The sequence below is a fragment of the Onychostoma macrolepis genome, chromosome 13 (genome assembly GCF_012432095.1).
Source record: "Onychostoma macrolepis isolate SWU-2019 chromosome 13, ASM1243209v1, whole genome shotgun sequence".
NCBI classification, from domain to species: domain Eukaryota; kingdom Metazoa; phylum Chordata; class Actinopteri; order Cypriniformes; family Cyprinidae; genus Onychostoma; species Onychostoma macrolepis.
The window spans coordinates 3,509,479-3,531,697 of NC_081167.1; the positions used below are offsets into that span (position 1 = coordinate 3,509,479).

General features: G+C 41.2%; 1 protein-coding gene across 2 annotated transcripts in view; it reads left to right on the plus strand.

The window, feature by feature from the left end:
* The window catches only part of wdr11 (WD repeat domain 11), a 170,055-nt gene that overhangs the window by 144,833 nt on the left and 3,003 nt on the right, over window positions 1-22,219 (plus strand). For both annotated transcript variants that reach the window (XM_058795162.1, XM_058795163.1), the window contains 4 exons: window positions 1,617-1,782; window positions 16,357-16,454; window positions 16,860-17,005; window positions 17,752-17,831. In XM_058795162.1, coding sequence (XP_058651145.1) covers window positions 1,617-1,782; window positions 16,357-16,454; window positions 16,860-17,005; window positions 17,752-17,831 — 490 coding nt within the window. The remainder of the gene's footprint in view (window positions 1-1,616; window positions 1,783-16,356; window positions 16,455-16,859; window positions 17,006-17,751; window positions 17,832-22,219) is intronic.

Genomic DNA, 22,219 nt, shown 5'->3' on the forward strand with positions numbered 1-22,219 from the left:
TATTTATATTGTTTTTTACCTCTGATCCACCGCACGGTCCAGCTGTCCTGAGCACTTTCACACAACAGCCAGCGTGGGACGCGTCGTCTTCTTCTTGCTTTACGGTGGATCGCAGACTTATAAGTGCATTACCGCCACCTATCTCTCAAATGGACCATTGACAATCTATCTACAATCTGGATTAGGAGTGTCAATGGTTCATTTGAGAGATAGTTGGCGGTAATGCACTTATAAGTCCGCAAGAAGAAGACACTGCCCTTTTTCCAAGTGAACCAGAACCTGTAAACAAAACCACACGTGTGCTTAAGGTCATCCATTCATTGGTTTATCCATTCAACCGTACCAGAGTTAGTTTGGAAGCGGATCGAGACCACCACTTCAGCTGGGTCACGGTACGGTTGTTTGGTCCGCACCCGAGTGCGATTGCTGTATTCACACCTGCCCAAAAGATCTGCATCAAGAGGGGAAGCGAACTTCAGTTAGATTCAATTGAACCAAACAAGACAGGTGTGAATACACCCTTAGTGTAGGCTCAAATCTCAAATGTAGAATTAAGCATTAATACAGAATTCAACTTATTACTGTGGTAAAATAATTAATATTCTTAATATCTTTTCTTTTCTTTTACAGTCAAGTTGTATATTACAATTGTAATATATTTCTGTCTTAGAGATAATTCCTAATAATAATACATTATTATTATTGTTGTTGTTGTTGACATTATCACACCTTAAAAGGAAGGAAAGATTACTAGTAATCTCAAAACTGATGTTAAACACTTTTTTTTTTGCCATCAAAATTTCTGTTTTAGAATTTCAGCATGTATAAAATCACAAATCAGAAGTACTATATACAAACAGATGCCACAAAAAAATGTCCACCTTAAAATGTAGACCAGATAAATGAGATAGGAGATCCAGGCTTTAGTTTGTCTAACACTTCAGCAATTTCTGCCCAGTTCTAGTACTTTCTGGCCAGAATAGTCCTGTACTTTGCTCCATTAAGCTTGGCAAGTAGTGCCTTCAATTAAAGTGATATCTCTAAAGTAGGATAGCCAAGTAAAAGTTGTAGAGGTGGTTGTATCCTTTAAAACAGTCTTTTTGGCAGCTTTACCAACTGCCAATAAAGTCCTTTTTGAAGTGTGTAGGATCATCCAATAGCAGGAAGAGTATGGGATCCTGTGGTATCTCTGGGTGTAGAATATCAGGGAGAACAGTGCACACAAATGTCCAGAATTGTTGGACATTCCCAGAACATATGCATATATGAGTTTACACCTAGACTTATTACAGAAATTACAATAAGGGTCTGATCTAACTTTCATTTTATACAGTCTACTTGGAGTGATGTATGCCCTCTTAATAAGCTTACAATTTATCATCTGATGTGCAAAGATCTTAGATGAAATGAAACAACTAGCACATACCACATCATAGGTGAACACAATAGTATTCATTAAATCCTCTGCAAGCTGTGCTTTGCAGTCTTATTATTTTTGGAAAGTGGAATATGACACCAATGTTCTGTAATTTTAATTTAAATGTTCTATACAATTCAAATATTTCAGTTGACTAATAATGATCAGAATCAACTATTATCTTTTCTTTCTTCATCAGACGGACCGTGCAGTGCAGTTGCTTTTGGAGACCAGTGCAGATAACTCCAGCTACTACTGTGACTCTCTCAAAGCCTGTCTGGTGACCACCATCACCTCATCCGGCCCGTCTCAGAGCACCATTAAACTGGTGGCCACAAATATGATTGCAAATGGAAAGCTGGCAGGTAGAGCAAAAAGAGTCAGCCTTGTTTGTACCCTGTGTGATTTCTTTCTTGTATAGAACACTAAAGGAGATCTTTGTCTAAGCTCTTTTTCCATATTCAATTCAATTCACATTTATTTGTATAGCATTTTTTCACGATACAAATCTTTGCAAACTTGGCTGTAGCCAGGGTTTGAAAATTAGTGAGGTCTGGAGTGGGGTTAAGAATTGTGTTATAATAACCCCAACAAATACAATTCATTATACACTAACACTTTAAAAGAGACAGAGATATAGATGTTTGTAAAATATGTTTTCTCTGTTTTGGAGGGATGAACACTGTTAAATTATACCATATTTATTGCATCAAAATTTGTTATTTTTTTACTAGCCTATAGGATAGGGGTAGATAATTTTCAGTTGTTAATTAATCATGCAACAATACATATTACTGTTATAGTTTTTATTAATAATCAATGCTATATAGATGATAACTTTGTCTAGTGTTCTTCTGAATGTTTTAGCATGATTTGTGAAAATTCTACTATTTAACTATTTACTAGAAAAATTAGCATAGCTGCTGTTCAAACCAAGCAAAGAATGATAGATAATGTGTTCAAACTAAGCAAAGAATGATCATGTGCATTTGATCAGATATAACTGGAGTACAAGGTTATGAGATATATTATGTGAATGCTTGGCTGAAGAGATGTGTCTGTAATCTAAATTTAGTGTGTCTGAACCCCGGATGTTATCAGGAAGGCTATTCCAGAGTTTGGGAGCCAAATGCAAGAAAGCTCTACCTCCTTTAGAGGACTTTATTTTAGGTACTACCAAAGGTCCAGAATTTTGCAACCTTAAGGAGCGTCATGGACTGTAACGTGATAGAAGACTGGTTAGGGCCTTATAAGTAGTAATATTTTGTAACTGATACAGAACTTAATAGGTAGCCAAGTGTAGAGATTGTAAAATTGGGGTAATATGATAATATTTTCTTGACCTGGTAGGGACTTTAGCAGCTGCATTTTGAACTACCTGTAGCTTGTTGTTTGAAGATGCAGGACAAACACCTTGCAGTGCATTACAATAGTCCAGGCTTAAGGGGTCATCGGATGCAAAATTCACTTTACAAGTTGTTTGAATATAAATGTATGTTGGAAGTGTGTGTACACATCCATCCTATAATGATAAAAATCCACACAGTGTTTTTTTTTTTTTTAAATCCGCTTTCTCAAATCAGGCTGTTCTGAGATTCCTGTCAGAATGACTTAGTTCTGTACAGGCCGCTCCCACGATAGTTGATTGACAAGACCATCTTACCTTAGACCCGCCCTGAGTGAGCTGTCATCCGTCCGTCATTGTGTCGACTCCAGTGCAGGGGAAGACAAGAATGTCTCCGATTAAGCGATCGAGGTGTTTTGTTGTTGGATGTAATAATGAACATAGCAGTTGTCATTTACTCCCGACATCTGAGCCGCTATAGACGCAGAGGATCAACGTTACTTTCGTTTTGAAGGGAATGCTATGATCCCGATCTACATAAATGCGTCTATGTTCGCGCAAATCATTCGTGATCCAGCTATATCTGCAGAGGAAGTGAGTATAAGGGTTTTATGAATCTTTGCAAATCGCCTTTCCTAATAATATGCTGGTTAGCCAGTTTCGAGGCTGGAGTTTACAGTCTGCTCGTCACTCCACATAAGAGAGGGGCGGGGTCAGCAGAGCTCTTTAGCATTTAAAGACTATAATGGCTTGATGAAAACAGAGCTGATTTTGACAGGGTAAAGAAGGTGTTTTTACACTACCATTGAGAAATTTTAACCAAAGTATGTTATTGACTTTTCATTAAGACCCTAAAGAATCATATCAACTTGTGTAAAATGGGCATCTGATGACCCCTTTAAGGTTATGAATGTGTGAACTAGCTTTTCTGCATCAGAAACAGGTAGCATGTTCCATAGCTTGGCAATGTTTATAATATGGAAAAATGCTGTTTTTGTAACATGTGAAATATGGTTTTCAAAAGACAAGTTGCAGTCTAATATAACACCCAAGTTTTTGACTGAAGAGGAAGGAACAGTAAATTCGTCTAGATGTAAATTGTAATCTAAGAGATTATGTGTCAAGTCAAGTGTCAAGTGCAGTTTCTGTGCTATGATGGGGCTTGAAATCTGACTGAAACTCTTCATAGATATCAACATTTTTTGCAGGAAGGAGCACAATTGAGCAGACACAAATTTTCCTAACATTTTAGACATAAACAGAAGATTTGAAATGGGTCTGTAATTTGCCAGTTCACTAGAATCTAGTTTTGGTTTCTTAATAGGCTTAATAACTGCCAATTTGAAGGGTTTTGGGACATGACCTAGAGATAATGACGAGTTAATAATATTGAGAAGTGGTTGTTCTGCTACAGGTAACAACTCTTTCAGTAATTTTTAGTGGGTAAACATGTTTTTGGTTTAGAAGCAGTGATAAGTTTATTTAGCTCTTCCTGTCCTGTGGTTGTAAAGTACTGCAATTCTTCTGTGGGTGCGATGAATGAAGCTGAATTACATGACACTGTAGATTCTACATTTGTTATTGCATTTCAGATGCTATCTAATTTATTAGTGAAGAAATTCATAAAGTCGTTACTGCTAAGCTGTGAGGGAATATTTGGTTTGGGTGACGTCTGATTATTTGTTAACCTAGCCACTGGGCTAAATAAAAAACCTTGGACTGTTATGGTTACTTTCTATGAGTTTGCAGATATGCTCAGCCCCTGCAGCTTTTAGGGCCTGCCTATAGCTGGACATGTCCATCAAATTCTTAAAACCACCAAGTGAGTTTTTTTCCATTTGCGCTCAAGATGAGTTTCTTTCTTGAGAGAATGGGTATTACTGTTGTACCGTGGCACAGTAAATTGTTCTCTTTTAATTTGACTGGGGCAACAGTTCTATTTATTAGAGAAGATGGTGCCCATATTGCTAGTCATTTCATCTAGTTCATGTACATTTATGGGTACACAGAGCAGTTGATACATATCAGGCAGGTTATTTCTGAATCTATATGATGATTCACAGATTCACAAATATTTTCTGAATCCATATAATGAAAACAAATATTGATCAGTGGCAGTAAACTCCAAAAAGAACAAAAAACTATCAAAAGTTTATAAACCTTATTCTCTACAGTATATTTCATACAATACAAGCCATAAGTTAGATTTTTGTCAGTAGTCGCCAATATTAATTATTGTATTGTATTCTGGGATTGCAATTATCCCATTGCTATTGTTATCGATAAAAGATACTGTACATGTATTGCTGTCTGAATTCAGCCAAAACACAATATCTTTGATGCCTGCATAATTTTTCTGCCTTGGTGAATGTCACGAAAACATGTCCAGGTCATATTTCAAACCCAAAAAAGACAGAATAAAAAATAAAAATAAATTATTTTTATTCGTAAAGAAAATGAAGAAATTATATATTGCATATGTAATAATTTGCCCACATGGGTACCACTAATGTAATAGTTTCCTCACAATGGACCAGAATGCAGTGGGTCCCACAGGTGGCACCCAAATAATTTTGTGAGTTGCAGTCACGTCACTTGAGGTGACTGTAAGAGTGTCAGATGATTCCTTTCTCCTTTTATAAATGGGGCATTAAGGACTCTCATCTTAGCATTTAATTACAACCAAGGAAAATTGTTGAATAAATAACAATTATGTAATGTATCTGACCAAGCAAAAGGATTTGTGAGATACTGTTGACTGGTAGATCTTCATACAGTATTATCATCACAATGAAGGCACAAGTGTAATAAAATGTTTCACTATACTATCGTATAGTGTCTAAACATGAACTATTGAGGTAAGTGTCCCTGCCAGCTCTATAGAAATGAATGTGAGTGGAGCAGGAGTTAAAGAGCTATTTTATTCACAATCAACTAGCTAGCTAAATAATTTGTTACAGTTGATTTTTGCAATTGCTGAGGATGACACACAGTGCCATATACAGTATTTTTGTTTCATGAGAGACCCAGCGAATCAGCAAGGGAGACAAAGAAACTGGCCAAAAGAGTCCCAAACCCGTAATAATTAAAACTGTCCCAAGATATTATGCACACCTTGAAAATATATATTGTTTTTTGTTGTTTAAACTACTTCAGTGTCCTTATTATAGTTTTATATTTAAAAAACAATACTGTGTGGAAATTGCAATAATTCGCAAGTGACAACTTCTCACTTTGAGCACACGAATGCGTGTCTCATTTATTTAGCAGGTAAAACCAATGGCGCTGAACCGCGTCCACGTCATCACGCAATTTAAAGGGACCGCGATCCCTGTAGTCATGAATAAACACACTAAGAACAAAGTGCTGCGTTTATAATCAACAGTGTGTAGACCTACGCTTAACAACAAAGGTGAATTATGTATGTCACATTCACTACACACGTCCCCCCAGAATTCACCATATCAGAAGAGAAAAAAATAAAATAAAATAAAAAGTCAACGGGGAGGTGGGCGTATCAGTCGGCCACAACGGCTGCGCTGTACCGGAGGTCGAGGAGACCCCACTGCAGGCGGAGTCCCGTCATTACACGTGTGTGGGGCATGGAGTGTGGATGGCTTGGGAGTGAGGGGGGCAAGGGGTGGGCGCAGAGCAGGAGGTCGTCCACGTCGTGGGGGCTGAGCCAGGTCAATAGGCCTAGCCACGTCCAAGTGAGCCGGTTTAAGGGTCAATGGAGAGTCGCTCCGGTTTGCCGCCCCTGTCCACCACAAAATGTTTGTCCCCTGTCTCCAGAACCCGAAATGGGCCCTCGTAGGGCGGGTGTAGCGGCCCCCTGTGGGCGTCGTGGCGAATGAAAACATAGTCAGCCGCCTGAAGACCAGCGGGGATGTGCGACTGAGGGAGGCCATGACGGGAAGTAGGGACAGGTGCGAAAAGCCTCGCATTGTCCAGTAGAGCAGAACGCTGGAGAGTAGCAGACCAGGGAACCGTAATGCTAGGGACAAAATCCCCCGGAACCCGCAGCGGCTGTCCATAAACCAGCTCCGCGGATGAGGACTGAAGATCCTCCTTTGGTGCAGTCCTGATGCCCAGCATCACCCATGGGAGCTTGTCGACCCAGTTACCGTCTTTGAGGCTGGCACGCAGGGCAGCCTTCATTGACCTATGAAAACGTTCACAGAGTCCGTTAGCCTGCGGGTGATATGCGGTTGTGCGGTGGAGTTTCACTCCGAGGCTCTGAGCGACGGCATTCCATAGCTCAGACGTAAACTGCGCACCTCGGTCAGAGGATATGTCCGAAGGGGTGCCGAAACGGGCAACCCAGGTGCCAATAAATGCCCGTGTCATTTCGACAGATGCCACTGACGTCAGCGGCACAGCCTCAGGCCAGCGGGTGGTCCTGTCAACCATGGTTAACAGATATGTGAAACCGTGAGAGGAAGGCAGAGGACCGACTAGGTCCACGTTTACATGGTCAAAACGCCTCTCAGGAACAGGGAACAACTCTAATGGGGCTTTAGTGTGGCGGTGTACTTTGGCCCTTTGGCACTCAACACACGTGTTAGCCCAGTCCCTGACGTCCTTCTTGAGGCCGTGCCAAACAAACTTCGCTGCAACCAGTCTCTGTGACGCTTTCGAACCTGGGTGGGAGAGACCATGGATGGCATCAAAAATTTGTCGTCTCCATCCTGAGGGAACAACCGGCCGAGGACTACCTGTGGAGATGTCACACAGGAGCGTGGTGCCGGCGTCGCCAAAAACCACATTCTCGATCTGCAGCCCTGTAGTCGAGGTCTTCAGGAGTTGAACATCCGGGTCTGTGGTCTGAGTCGCCGCCATGCGGTTGTAATCCAAACCCAGATGGACTGCCCCTGCCACAGCCCGTGATAGGCAGTCCGCCACGCGGTTGTTCTTACCGGCAACGTGCTGCAAGTCCGTGGTGAACTCTGAAATGTAGGACAGATGCCGCTGTTGGCGGGCGGACCACGGCTCGGCCACTTTGGCCATGGCAAAAGTCAGCGGCTTGTGGTCCACAAAAGCAGTGAAGTGTCGGCCTTCCAGCAGGGAACGAAAGTGTCTGATGGCAAGGTAGAGACCCAGCAGCTCCCTGTCGAAAGTGCTGTACTTCCGCTCACAGGGGCGCAGCTGACGGCTAAAGAAAGCCAGCTGCTGCCAGGCCCCGCCTACCCACTGCTCGTAGACAGCACCGACAGCGTAGTCCGAGGCGTCCGAGGTGATGCCGACGGGGGCTGTTGGAGAAGGATGCGCCAGCATGGTGGCGTTCGCTAGGGCTGCCTTAGTGGCAGCAAAAGCCTCGACTCTGCTCTCAGTCCAGTCCACAGCGTGCTTGGGTTTACCTTTCAAAGCCTCGTGCAAGGGCAGCATGAGCTGAGCGGCTCGAGGGATGAAGCGGTGGTAAAAATTCACCATGCCGAGGAATTCCTGCAGGGATTTGACAGTGAGCGGGCATGGGAACTGTGTGACTGCCTCCACCTTTGATGGGAGAGGGACTGCCCCATCCTTAGTGACTCTGTGTCCTAAGAAGTCAATAGTGGAGAGACCGAACTGGCACTTGGCGGGGTTGACAATTAAGCCATGTTGGCTAAGCCGCTCAAAAAGTGTTCGAAGGTGCACCAGGTGCTGAGACTTGGACATGCTCGCTACAAGGATGTCATCCAAGTACACAAAAAGGAAAGGCAGCTCCCGCAAAACAGAGTCCATGAGGCGTTGAAAAGATTGGGCGGCGTTTTTCAGGCCGAACGGCATACGCAGAAACTCAAATAGACCAAACGGCGTAATCACTGCCGTTTTGGGAATGTCCAGTGGGTGTACCGGCACCTGATGATATCCCCGGACGAGGTCCACCTTGGAAAAAATCACCTTGCCAGCCAGGTGTGCTGAAAAGTCCTGTATGTTTGGGACAGGGTATCTGTCAGGTGCCGTTGCCTCATTAAGCCGCCGGTAGTCACCACACGGGCGCCAGCCGCCGCCAGGTTTGGGTACGATGTGGAGGGGTGATGCCCACGGGCTGTCGGATCGGCGTACTATGCCCAGGCGTTCCATGTTGGCAAACTCAGCCTTTGCCACGGCAAGCTTGGTTGGGTCGAGGTGCCGAGCTCGGGCGAAGACAGGAGGACCAGTAGTGGCGAGATGGTGCTCCACACCATGCTTCACGGCAGATGCCGAGAAAGTGGGCTGAGTGAGGGCTGGGAACATGGCAAGTAGACGGTGGAAATCATCGGACGTTGAGAGCATGCTAGACAGTCGTATGGGATCGGCCTCGCTGAGCGTGCACATATAAGAACAAAACGTGACGGCGTCAATCAGATGGCGGTTCTTAAATTAATCAGCCTCTCCAGCCAGGCTCCGACAGTCAGTGATTGTGGTGTTGGCCAATGCAGCTCTCACTTGAGAAGGCAGCTGATGCAGGAAAAGCTGGATGAAAAGAAAATCTGGTCTGTGCTCGCCCAGAAGATCCAGCAAACGGTCCATGAGCTCGGACGGTTTGCTGTCACCCAGTCCTTGAAGTGAAAAAAGCCTGCTGGCTCTCTCAGCGTCCGACAGTTCAAACGTTTTTAACAGGTGGGCTTTGAGCGCTGTATACTTCTCAGTTGCCAGAGAATTTGTTAGAAGGCTCACCACTCTGGATGCCGTTGAATTTCCGAGAGCCGACACAACATAGTAGAATTTTGTTGTATCCGTGGTGATCTCACGCAACGCAAACTGCGCTTCAGTCTGGGCGAACCATGCCGATGCTGACGATTCCCAGAATTCGGGGAGTTTGAGGGTGACAGCGTTCGCGGTCATGGTCGTGTCGTGTCTCTGGATACGTCCAGCAGACTAATGTCGGGGTCACCAGTGTGGAAATTGCAATAATTCGCAAGTGACAACTTCTCACTTTGAGCACACGAATGCGTGTGTCATTTATTTAGCAGGTAAAACCAATGGCGCTGAACCGCGTCCACGTCATCACGCAATTTAAAGGGACCGCGATCCCTGTAGTCATGAATAAACACACTAAGAACAAAGTGCTACGTTTATAATCAACAGTGTGTAGACCTACGCTTAACAACAAAGGTGAATTATGTATGTCACATTCACTACAACTGTTTATTTTTATTTTAGTTTGAGTTATTTTAGTTTTAATAATTAACCTCTAATAGTCTGCTTCTTAGATTAAAACAAATATACTTATTAACTAATATATTATGACATATCAGTATCTGTGTGACATGTTGAAATGCATGCCATTTTATTAGAGTATTTATTAATAACATGACTATATTGACATTTAGCATATATATCCATGTGTTAAACAGGCTACCACCTTTATTTTATGCTAAGAAAAATGTAACTTGACTCAAAATATAAAAATACCGATATAAAAAATACTGCACACCTGTTAAATGTGTACAGGTGCTGGTCATATAATTAGAATATCATCAAAAAGATGATTTATTTCACTAATTCCATTCAAAAAGTGAAACTTGTATATTATATTCCTTCATTATACACAGACTGATATATTTCAAATGTTTATTTCTTTTAATTTGATGATTATAACTGACAACTAAGGAAAATCCCAAATTCAGTATCTCAGAGAATTAGAATATTACTTAAGACCAACACAAAGAAAGGATTTTTAGAAATCTTGGCCAACTGAAAAGTATGAGCATGTACAGCACTCAATACTTAGTTGGGGCTCCTTTTGCCTGAATTACTGCAGCAATGCGGCGTGGCATGGAGTCGATCAGTCTGTGGCACTGCTCAGGTGATATGAGAGCCCAGGTTGCTCTGATAGTGGCCTTCAGCTCTTCTGCATTGTTGGGTCTGGCATATCGCATCTTCCTCTTCACAATACCCCATAGATTTTCTATGGGGTTAAGGTCAGGCGAGTTTGCTGGCCAATTAAGAACAGGGATACCATGGTCCTTAAACCAGATACTGGTTGCTTTGGCACTGTGTGCAGGTGCCAAGTCCTGTTGGAAAATGAAATCTGCATCTCCATAAAGTTGGTCAGCAGCAGGAAGCATGAAGTGCTCTAAAACTTCCTGGTATACGGCTGCGTTGACCTTGGACCTCAGAAAACACAGTGGACCAACACCAGCAGATGACATGGCACCCCAAACCATCACTGAATGTGGAAACTTTACACTGGACCTCAAGCAACGTGGATTGTGTGCCTCTCCTCTCTTCCTCCACACTCTGGGACCCTGATTTCCAAAGGAAATGCAAAATTTACTTTCCTCAGAGAACATAACTTTGGACCACTCTGCAGCAGTCCAGTCCTTTTTGTCTTTAGCCCAGGTGAGACACTTCTGACGCTGTCTGTTGTTCAAGAGTGGCTTGACACAAGGAATGCGACAGCTGAAACCCATGTCTTGCATACGTCTGTGCGTAGTGGTTCTTGAAGCACTGACTCCAGCTGCAGTCCACTCTTTGTGAATCTCCCCCACATTTTTGAATGGGTTTTGTTTCACAATCCTCTCCAGGGTGCGGTTATCCGTATTGCTTGTACACTTTTTTCTACCACTTTTCCTTCCCTTCGCCTCTCTATTAATGTGCTTGGACACAGAGCTCTGTGAACAGCCAGCCTCTTTTGCAATGACCTTTTGTGTCTTGCCCTCCTTGTGCAACGTGTCAATGGTCGTCATTTGGACAACTGTCAAGTCAGCAGTCTTCCCCATGATTGTGTAGCCTTTCACTTTTTGAATGGAATTAGTGAAATAAATCAACTTTTTGATGATATTCTAATTATATGACCAGCCTGTATAATCTAAAATGCTGTGTAGAATACAGGAAAACATTAACACAAGCTCACAGTCTTTACATTTACTATGCTGGTTGAATTCGTTCTAATTCTGGTTAACATTCACATAAATGCCAGGACCAAGGGTTTCCCAGTAGAACATTACCCAGATCATAACATTGTCACCTCTGACCTGCCTTCTTCCCAGCATAGTGCATCCTGCTGCCATCTTTTCCCCAAGTAAACGATGCACATGCACCCGGCCATCCACCTAATCTAAAAGAAACCATGATTATTAGTAGTAAATTTAAGTTTGTAACCATTTAAGTGTGAAACCATATGAATGCTATCTTAACTATCACTGTGGTATAATGTGTTAGTCTATAGCAGTGTTTCTCAACTGGTGGGTCGCGACACTGTTCTGAGTGGGTCGCGGAGTGTACGGGGGAAAAAAATGACATCAACAACAAAAAACGTAATTCTAAATGTTTTTCTGATGCAAGACTTATTTTAAAAGACGTGCATGAAAGCTGTTGACACTTCTGTCATATGCAGTTTAAGTAGCCTAAAGATCGATTGCCTGCCCCCAAGGGGGAAATGTGATTTCTACCGAGGGGAACGCTACAGCCCTGCATTTCAGCCCGGGCCTAACGGCCCCGACTTTTTTACGCCTCTAGGGCCGGGCTTCGATCGGGCCAATTTTCACATCATAGTTCAGACGTGAATATATATTAATATATTTTATGAAAGAGTTTTTGTTATCGATTTGATTTATTTTAAGTAGAAATTTAAAGCTTTCTATAGATATATTTATCATGTCTATGTGGCATGTATTCGCTGACTTTCGGTTCATTTTTGTGAAGCGCTCCTGTTCTAAGACGAGACGGCAGAAAGTGCATCATTGTTTTCTTAAAAGCACGACGTTTTGTTGCTATTGTGAGTGCACACAAATAAGAGTAGCTTAGACCCTTTACAGTTCCGAATGATGTATTACTCTTACCTTTATGAGCAACAATTATGCTTTGTTTTTGCTTTTGTGAACAATTATGTCTTTTAAGGTGTTTCCATTGAAAAAAATGCAATTGATTGCGCTGGTTCCTCCATGTCCTGCGCTTTAGCTTCGACTCTCTGAACAAACTATTGGATGCAGCGCACATTTATCTAGGTTTAACGTTTAAACATTCTTATATGCTTGAACAGTTTCAGTGGGCTATATCTATAGATTTTATTTTAGGCAAGTCGTGATGATTTGAGAAGGCTAAATTGATCAAACATAGGCTATGATCAGCCAGCCGGTCTGCCACTGGCCGCTTGGTCGTTACTTTAAGAAAGAAAAAACTAATTTAACGAACAAAAAAATGCTCCAAACGTTTTTCTAAATTAACTTAATAAAAAAACGAAACGAAATATAATAACTTTGCCATTACATACAAAACTGAACTATTTTAATAGCTGAAACAGTATTATAATCTGATTTGGGAGAAGGGGGAAAAAAAGACAGGCTCGACTCGGGCCGGTAATTCTGTTTTATATATAATATTAGTGCTGTCAATCGATTAAAGAAATTAACTAATTAATCGCACGTTTTTCTGAAATTAATCACGATTAATCCCACCTAACATTAACGTTTTTAAATATACTTTTATATTGCAATAATTTCACATTCAATCTTCAAATGAATGTACAAACAACATAAAGACAGTATATTTGTTTAATGGCATCTTTTTTTAATGACTGAGGGACAGTATCACTGACACCAATACTACTGATTTCTCTATAAAACTTCTCTTAGGACTGTAGACTATATACTATAGCTATATATAGACTATGATCTATAGCCATTCAACATTACAGTATAATTGAGAGCTATCAATTTTAACATTTATTAGACTTTAAAAAAATAACTTCTAATTTAAGTGAACTTAAAAGAAATATACAGAAATTGAAATTGAAGTCATCAAACACTAAATTCTAAATTAAATACAGATGAATCCTTAAAGCTATATAAAAGTTATTGATTTCCTCTTTTTTTTCTTTTGTCCTGTAACGAACAGACATCACAGCAGCTGGTTATTAGGTTGTTTTGGCTGCTATTTCATCAAGAGCTGTCGCTGCTGAACATAGCGCGGATCTGACACGCATCATATTTTCTCTCAACTCTCTTCACCTTTTCTGACCCACTTCAGGTCTTAAAGTCTCTATTAATGAGCTGACGAGTTGAATCGGGTGTGTTAGATGAGGGAGACAGTGCTGGGCTGCTCCAGGACACTTTTGAAAACCATTTTAGAGACATGTTCATAAATGTGACTCATATAAAATATATTACATGCATGCACAGTTTTAAGGCAGCTTTAATCGCCTTTTGGTAACTTCATGACTTAACTGACCGCGACATTGCATGCACGTAGTTTATTTCCCGCTTTGATATGAAGGAATACAGGCTATGGCCAGCGCCTTTGTGCGTGCAATGGAAGAGCGCGAGCCCAGTACCGTTTCCGCTCTTGTTTGACTCGCGCCTGGCGCTGAAGTGAAGTGGAGCGCGCGTCTGTAACGTCTCCCGTTTGATGTGGTCGTAAAGACGTTCCGCGACTGAACAAAAGCACTTCTTGTCAAGAGAAAAAGTCTGTTTCTCAAACGGAAGGCTGCATCCTCCGGAGGTCACATTTGTAGGCTGCATACGTCATCAAGCCTGGTTTATTTCAGTAAACTGAGCATTACATTTGCGAGTCAAAAGCATATTACAACAATTTACACTTAGCTAAGAATAATGGTCAAATTTATAACCATTAATATACTAAAATAAGATCTTCTTTGTGACGTATGCAGCCTACAAATGCGACCTCTGGAGGATGCAGCCTTCCGTTTGAGAAACGGCCAAAATGACAGAAGCAGCAGTTTTGAATGGGGTGGCCAACCGTAGCCCCGCCCCTGCGTTAATTGCGTTAAATATTTTTAACGCGTTAAACTGAAAAAAATTAATCGCCTGCGTTAACGCGCTAATTTTGACACCACTAATATATATATATATATATATATTACACTGAACAAAATTATAAATGCAACACTTGTTTTTGCCCCCATTTTTCATGAGCTGAACTCAAAGATCTAAGACTTTTTCTATGTACTCAAAAGGCCTATTTCTCTCAAATATTGTTCACAAATCTGTCTAAATCTGTGTTAGTGAGCACTTCTCCTTTGCCGAGATAATGGCATATCAAGATGCTGATTAAACTGCATGATTATTGCACAGGTGTGCCTTAGGCTGGCCACAATAAAAGGCCACTCTAAAATGTGCAGTTTTATCACACAGCACAATGCCACAGATGTCGCAAGTTCCGAGGGAGCGTGCAGTTGGCATGCTGACTGCAGGAATGTCCACCAGAGCTGTTGCCCATGAATTGAATGTTCATTTCTCTACCATAAGCCGTCTCCAAAGGCGTTTCAGAGAATTTGGCAGTACATCCAACCGGCCTCAAAACCGTAGACCACGTGTAACCACACCAGCCCAGGACTTCCACATCCAGCATCTTCACCTCCAAGATCACCCGGACAGCTGCTGCAACAATTGATTTGCATAACCAAAGAATTTCTGCACAAACTGTCAGAAACCGTTTCAGGGAAGCTCATCTGCATGCTCATCATCCTCATTGGGGTCTCGACCTGACTGCAGTTCTTGAGTGGGCATATGCTCACATTCGATGGCATCTGGCGCTTTGGAGAGGTGTTCTCTTCACGGATGAATCCCGATTTTCACTGTACAGGGCAGATGGCAGATGGTGTCGTGTGGGTGAGCGGTTTGCTGATGTCAACGTTGTGGATTCGAGTGGCCCATGGTGGCGGTGGTGTTATGGTATGGGCAGGCGTATGTTATGGACAATGAAAACATTGAAACGCATTTTATTGATGGCATTTTGAATGCACAGAGATACCGTGACGAGATCCTGAGGCCCATTGTTGTGCCCCATGTTGCAAGGATCTGTATACAATTCCTGGAAGCTGAAAACATCCCAGTTTGTGCATGGCCAGCATACTCACCGGGACATGTCACCCATTGAGCATGTTTGGGATGCTCTGGATCGGTGCATACGACAGCATGCTCCAGTTCCTGCCAATATCCAGCAACTTCGCACAGCCATTGAAGAGGAGTGGATCAACATTCCACAGGCCACAATCAACAACCTGATCAACTGTATTGTTGTATTGTACTGTAGGAGATGTGTTGCACTGCGTGAGGCCAGATACTGACTGGTTCTCGGACCCCCCCCCCCCCATACAGTTAAACTGCTCATTTTACAGTGGCCTTTTATTGTGGCCAGCCATAAGGCACACCTGTGCAATAATCATGCTGTCTAATCAGCATCTTGATAATGCCACACCTGTGAGGTGGATGGAGTATCTCGGCAAAGGAGAAGTGCTCACTAATACAGATTTAGACAGATTTGTGAACAATATTTGAGAGAAATAGGCCTTTTGTGTACATGGAACAAGTCTTAGATCTTTGAGTTCAGCTCATGAAAAATGGGGGCAAAAACAAAAGTGTCGCGTTTATAATTTTGTTCAGTGTGTATATATATATATATATATATATTAAAAGTGGGTCGCTTGATGACCATGGGAAAACGTGGGTCCCAAGGCCAAACCAGTTGAGAACCACTGGTCTAGATGCTCACCATGTATTCTGGGCATAGTAACTGTTTTATGTTGGGATAATGTCTATATTATACCAACCTGAATTACTCAAAATATTTGCTTTCAGTGTTTGCTTAAAATGTTTGAATGCTTTCAACATGTTTTTTTTTTTGCTGTTGTCTCCTCACTGTTTCTCTCTGCATCTCTGTCTCTTAGAGGGTGTGCAGTTGCTCTGCCTGATCGACAAAGCAGCAGATGCTTGTCGTTATCTGCAGACGTATGGCGAGTGGAACCGTGCTGCCTGGCTGGCCAAGGTACTGTACTTTGAGCAAACACAATCTAGAGCCAGTGATAAATCAATTCTTTGTGAACTTAAACAACCAACCACAGTTTTATTTTATGTGTCGGGGGCAGATAAATCTGAAATTGAGGATGTCACAGTAAAAGACATGGCAAGTGGCAAAGTGTCCTCTTCAGCACTCATTATATCCTCCTGCTATCTTATAAATATAGCTTTGTTTCCTGATGGAAAAAAACCTTCCGTGTGGAAGTCATCCAGTTAGATTGGAGCAGCCAGCCAATTAGACTGCAGTTTTATGTGATCAATATGCAGCAAACAATCTGTAAATAGTGAGGAAAATGAATGCTTTAGAATCTCATATATCTTAATGTCTATCGTGATGTCTCTCTCTTTCCCTCTCTCTCCCTTTCTCTCTCAGGTGCGTCTGAACCCAGCAGAAAGTTCAGATGTGTTGAAGCGCTGGGCAGAGCATCTGTGTTCTTCTCAGGTAAATCAGAAATCTAAGGCCATCATGGTCCTGCTCTCATTAGGATGCTTTCACAAAGTGGGCGAGATGCTTCACAGGTATGCATTTCTTTTCTTTTTGTTTTTCATTAAGTCCATTCAGAGTATTGTTGCCCATTCATCCTTTAAAATTTAATATCTGTTTTAGGAATGAAGCATAAAAAAATTGTAAAATAAAAAACAAAATAAATCGCCATAATTTACTCATCCTCATGTTGTTTCAAAATATATGGCTTTCTCTTTCTTAGAACACAAAAGAAAATGTTTTGGAGAATGTGTGGCTTTGTTTATATCAAACCTGACAAAGTTTTGAAAATGAAAGAAAAAAAAAATATATATATACAGTATATATATATTGTCTTCAGAAGTTTAGGAAGATACTTACTGTATACCTTAGTATTTTTTCTCTAGTCCCTGATCACAGTATGCTTTCATTGTATCGTAAAAGAGCAGCTTGGCATTCCTTTAGAACTTTTCCTTTGTGTGTTTTATGGAAGAAAAAGGTCATGGGTTGGAAATTATCTGAGGGTAAATTATAGTTTTAATTTTTGAAGAATTAGTTTAAAATTGGATAATACATTTTTAGGTGAGAATATCAATGTGTCACTCAATGTGTTGTGTGTCATGCCTGAATGTCAATAAACTCTTTGTAAAAGGCGCTGTTTTATGTATCATCTTGGTGAAAATGACACATCCTAGGCATTCTGTTAAAAAGTGTAGTATCCACCAGTTTGACATTTGAATATGCATGTTAGAGTGCATGATGCTCAGATATGCCTCTGATATATCTTTACATTTCTTGACAGCATGAGATATTTCGACCGTACTGCACTCTTTATTGAAGCCTGCTTGAAATATGGTGTGATGGAGACAAATGACGACATTAATATCCTTTTAATGCATATTCCAGTTTTTCAATACAATACAACAATATGCATATATTGTTTATTTGTTTGTTTGCAAACTAAAATATTAAAGACCCCATGAAAATGTAAACATTTATTGATAGACAAACGATGTTTTGATGTCTCATCTAAAAGTAGATTAATCTTAAAATATACTCAACCCCCCAAAACAAAATTCTTTCATCATTTCCTGCTTTTCCACTGTCAGGCTAGTGCAAGCAGGGGCTAACAACAGGCTCAGACCTCAAGAACAAAATCAAGCTTTGCTACACTAAAACCTGCCTTTAAAATGGTTCCATAGAACAACATCACACCCCCCAACATTTCACCAACAAGGGAAAGCTGACAAAAACAAACATAAGAAGGTGTTTGCACTTCACATGCAGACTTCAGCCATCATCGATATTTAACCAATGATTTAGCAATAAAAATGTTATTGTGACAGTAATTTATTCACTCATACACTTTCAGTCATGCCTGTTTCCGTTTTGTGTTATCACAGGAATGCACAGCAATGCAAACAACTTGATTTGGGGCTAACTTTAACATTTCTATTAATTTTCCATGAAATTATGCACTCTGAGGAGGTTTGAGCAGTGTAACAAAGCTTGCGTTGAGTAACTGGAGATGTTTCCTTTTTAATTTCAGCTCACTCAACAATGTGTCAAAAAAATCTGCTGCCAAAAGTAACTGCAGCAGAATTAATATTACAATCAACTAATCTGTTCGTCCAGCGAACATTCAGTGTAATTTAATATCAACTTTAAGAAATGTTATTTTCGTGGCCAATACAGTACTAATGCACCACAGCATGTAGAAAGATCGGCTCGTTAAAGGAACTTGGTTTGCAAGTGGTGACCATAGAAACAATACTTAACTTAAACTTGAACACATATTAACTAGTCTAAATGAACATACACACACACACTCATACATACATGGGGAAAAAGGAACATAAAAGTGAGTCAGCTAACCACCTAAACAGAACCATTAGCACCTTTGTAACTGAGGGGCCTCTGTTTAGTATAGTTAAATGTACAATACTTGCATTGCCTTGGATGTTGAACAAGCATCCGGATACAGTCTTGGATGAAAGTCTTGATGGTTCAATAGTTTGAAGGTGGTGAAGCTCTGAACATTAACAACTTTTTGCAGTGTCACGGTGAGACTGGATGTCTCCATTTCTCTCCAACTTTCTCTCTTCATTTGGGGTCTGGAGGTCATGAAAAGCTTTGATCCCAGCCACACAGATTCTGAACATAGAAGCATGGCTGTCTTCTAAGTGCTCTTGCAAATTACAATATGACTCGTCACCATACCGTGCTGGGTGTTGTCAGCAGCTCCACTAGCTTCAGAGAACTGTGGTTGGTTAAGCCATCTCAGCACTAACTGCAGTAATTGACTGTCTTTCCAGCTTGATCTTGTGCATCACTTAACCAGTAATTTCACTGGAGAAAACGCTGACTTGTGAGTTCTCGGCCAGCAGTGAGTTAGAGCATCCACTCCCAGAGGGGACTGTATCAATGAAAATAATAAATTAACTGTACTGTTTGGGGTGCAGTCTCCACTCTCCATAGATGCCTTGACTGTACAGCAGGGGTTTTCAAACATGTCCTGGGGCACCCCCAGCGCTGCACATTTTGTATGTCTCCCCTATTGGACACACCCAATTCAGGTCTTGCAATCTGTACTAATGAGCTGATGAGTTGAATCAGGAGATTTACAATGAGGGAGATATACAAAATGTGCAGTCCTGGATGTGCTCCCAGTACTGATTTGAAAACCCCTATTGTATAAGGTTTCACAGTAAGGGGCTAGAGCATCCAAGCAGCTGCGTGTCACTTTGACACACATCTTTTAACCAAAACCTGCAGTGTGCGCATATGAAGCAGACAAAAAAAAATACTGTCAAGCCAACAACCCAAACTTTCTCTGAAACTTCCCTGACTGGAACAAAGTGAAATTTAGCTGAAGGGAAATTAATTATGGTATTTATAGGAAATTTTGACAATCACTGTTTTACGGCTGATCAACTGAATCGGCCAGTGATTGATTGAACGGTCATAACTATGAGTTCTGCAACTGATTTTAATATCAAAATCATAGTGGAAAACACTATTTATTATCACGGTAACAAGATCGGCAGTTTAAGACATTAACTTGTAAGTACAAAACACTTCTCTTTTCAATACGAACAAGACTTTATTGGACAAATCCTACGACAGTAATGTAACGTAAACATTACTCACATTCACACAAGTTGCAGGAAGAAAGAAAGTGATAAAATAAGGAGTTTTAAGAGAGTGAGAATATGGAATCCCAAGTTTCTAGCAATTTCTTAGACCTCAACAACCATCAGTCAATTTATTTACCCGTGTACCCAATTTTTTCAATGAGGCTATGAAACTTTATATTAAATGCACCAGTTCAAACTAGAATCTGGAGGTATTATATTTGCGTTCCTCTGTTTTGTGGCGTTGTGGTGGAAAGGGGATTTCCCAGGTTGTTGCTTTGTCTTAGCTCGGGGTGTTGCTATGTTTCTCCTCCCAAAACATAAATCAACGTTATCTTGTTAGTCACATGGTCCAAATTTCCCACTCTTGCAGAGTATAATTGAAACATGATTTCTATAACAAGAATATGATCAAACACACACACATACCAAATTCGAACATAAACTTATAAACTATTCAATGGTTATTAAAAGGGACATGAACAATGAGTGATTAGAACATGATAGTCACATGTGTGGGTTACAGACATGACATTACTCTTAGCATCTTAGAGTCTAGTCTCTGTCATGGGTGGGGGAAATCAATCCAAGGAAGACTTAACTCGTGATTTTCCTCATGGTTTTACTCACGATGGTCATGTTGTTTTGTCTCTTTGTCTCTCTTGATTCTTGGGTTACCCCAAGTTACATCTCCTGACTTCGATAAATTTGGCCTTGGTTCATGACCACTCCTCAAGCCCCAGTTGGCCTGCTTTGAATTCAATGTGCCAAAAATCCCTGGTCATTGGCCCTGAGGAAGCCCAGAGGTGGCCCGATCAAGCCCCGGAGGTGACAATGGAAACTCAACTGGCCCTGGCACTCACAAGCATTCTCTCATTTGGCCCAACAGTGGTTATGCACCTATTTACTCACACTCATGCTGTCCCAGATATCTATGACATTCTTTCATCAGATTAATACAACATAGATTTTGAGAAAAGTAATCTAGCTCTGTGAGACCCACATAATGCAAGGGGTGCCCAAAAGTTGACGCTTCAAAAACTGCACAAAGCCACCGTGAAGAGCAACCTGTAAAACCTTAATGAATGAATCAACTTTGTCTGAATCAAAATTATTTTTGAAGACATTAGCTGTGCTCTGATTGATTGGGTCCCTATGCAGTGTCCACTGCCCATATTCCCTATGCCATTTGCAGTGCCCTTCAAACTTATCATCTACTCTCCGTTTGGATTTAAATCTCATAGGAATCTCACTTAACCTGTGTGAAGCCCACTTTACAAAGCACTTATGTTCAAATGGAAAACACCTATTGATTCATCCACTAGGGCCAGGGATGGATTACTGACCGGGCGAATGGGGCCAGTGTCCAGGGGCCCTTGATATACCAGGAGCCTGGGGGGGCCCTGGGTTTAAAGGTTGCACCATCCAGTTTGGTATACAGAAAACCCAACAACAATGAAAACAAATGTTTATTTATGCTGGAATATATGGGTCCCATAGCCTATATAAGGCCTCTTAGACAAAAAGCCTCCTTAAATCTTAACCAGATTTTGCCATTTCTTCACATTTAGAATAATCAATTTAGGCAAAAGAGACGGGCACAGCATCTCCAACTGTTTCTTTCTTTCAGGCATGCATTATTTTAACTACAACCTACAGGGAAGATGGACATTACTTGAGCAAGGCACCGAACCCCTAATTGCTCCCCGGGCGCTGGAGCAAGGCTGCCCACTGCTCCGGGTGTGTGTTCACTGTGTGTGTGTGTTCACTGTGTGTGTGTGTGTGTGTGTGTGTGTGTGTGTGTGCACTTGTTCACTACTCACTGCTGTGTGTGTGCACTTTGGATGGGTTAAATGCAGAGCACCATTTCGAGTATGGGTCACCATACTTGACAATACGTCACGACTTAACTTAACTTAACTTAATTATAATAATAATTGTATGTACACATGTGTAACTCAAAGAGTGGTTCAAATGAGCTTCTTTCTTTGTGTGAAGGGTATAAGAAAATGTACTATTTAGCAAAATGAGAGAGAGATGTATTTCCAAGTATGTTTGCATACACAAGGAATTTGCACAAAGTTGCACATGTGTACATACAATTATTATTATAATAATGTCCATCTTCCCTGTAGG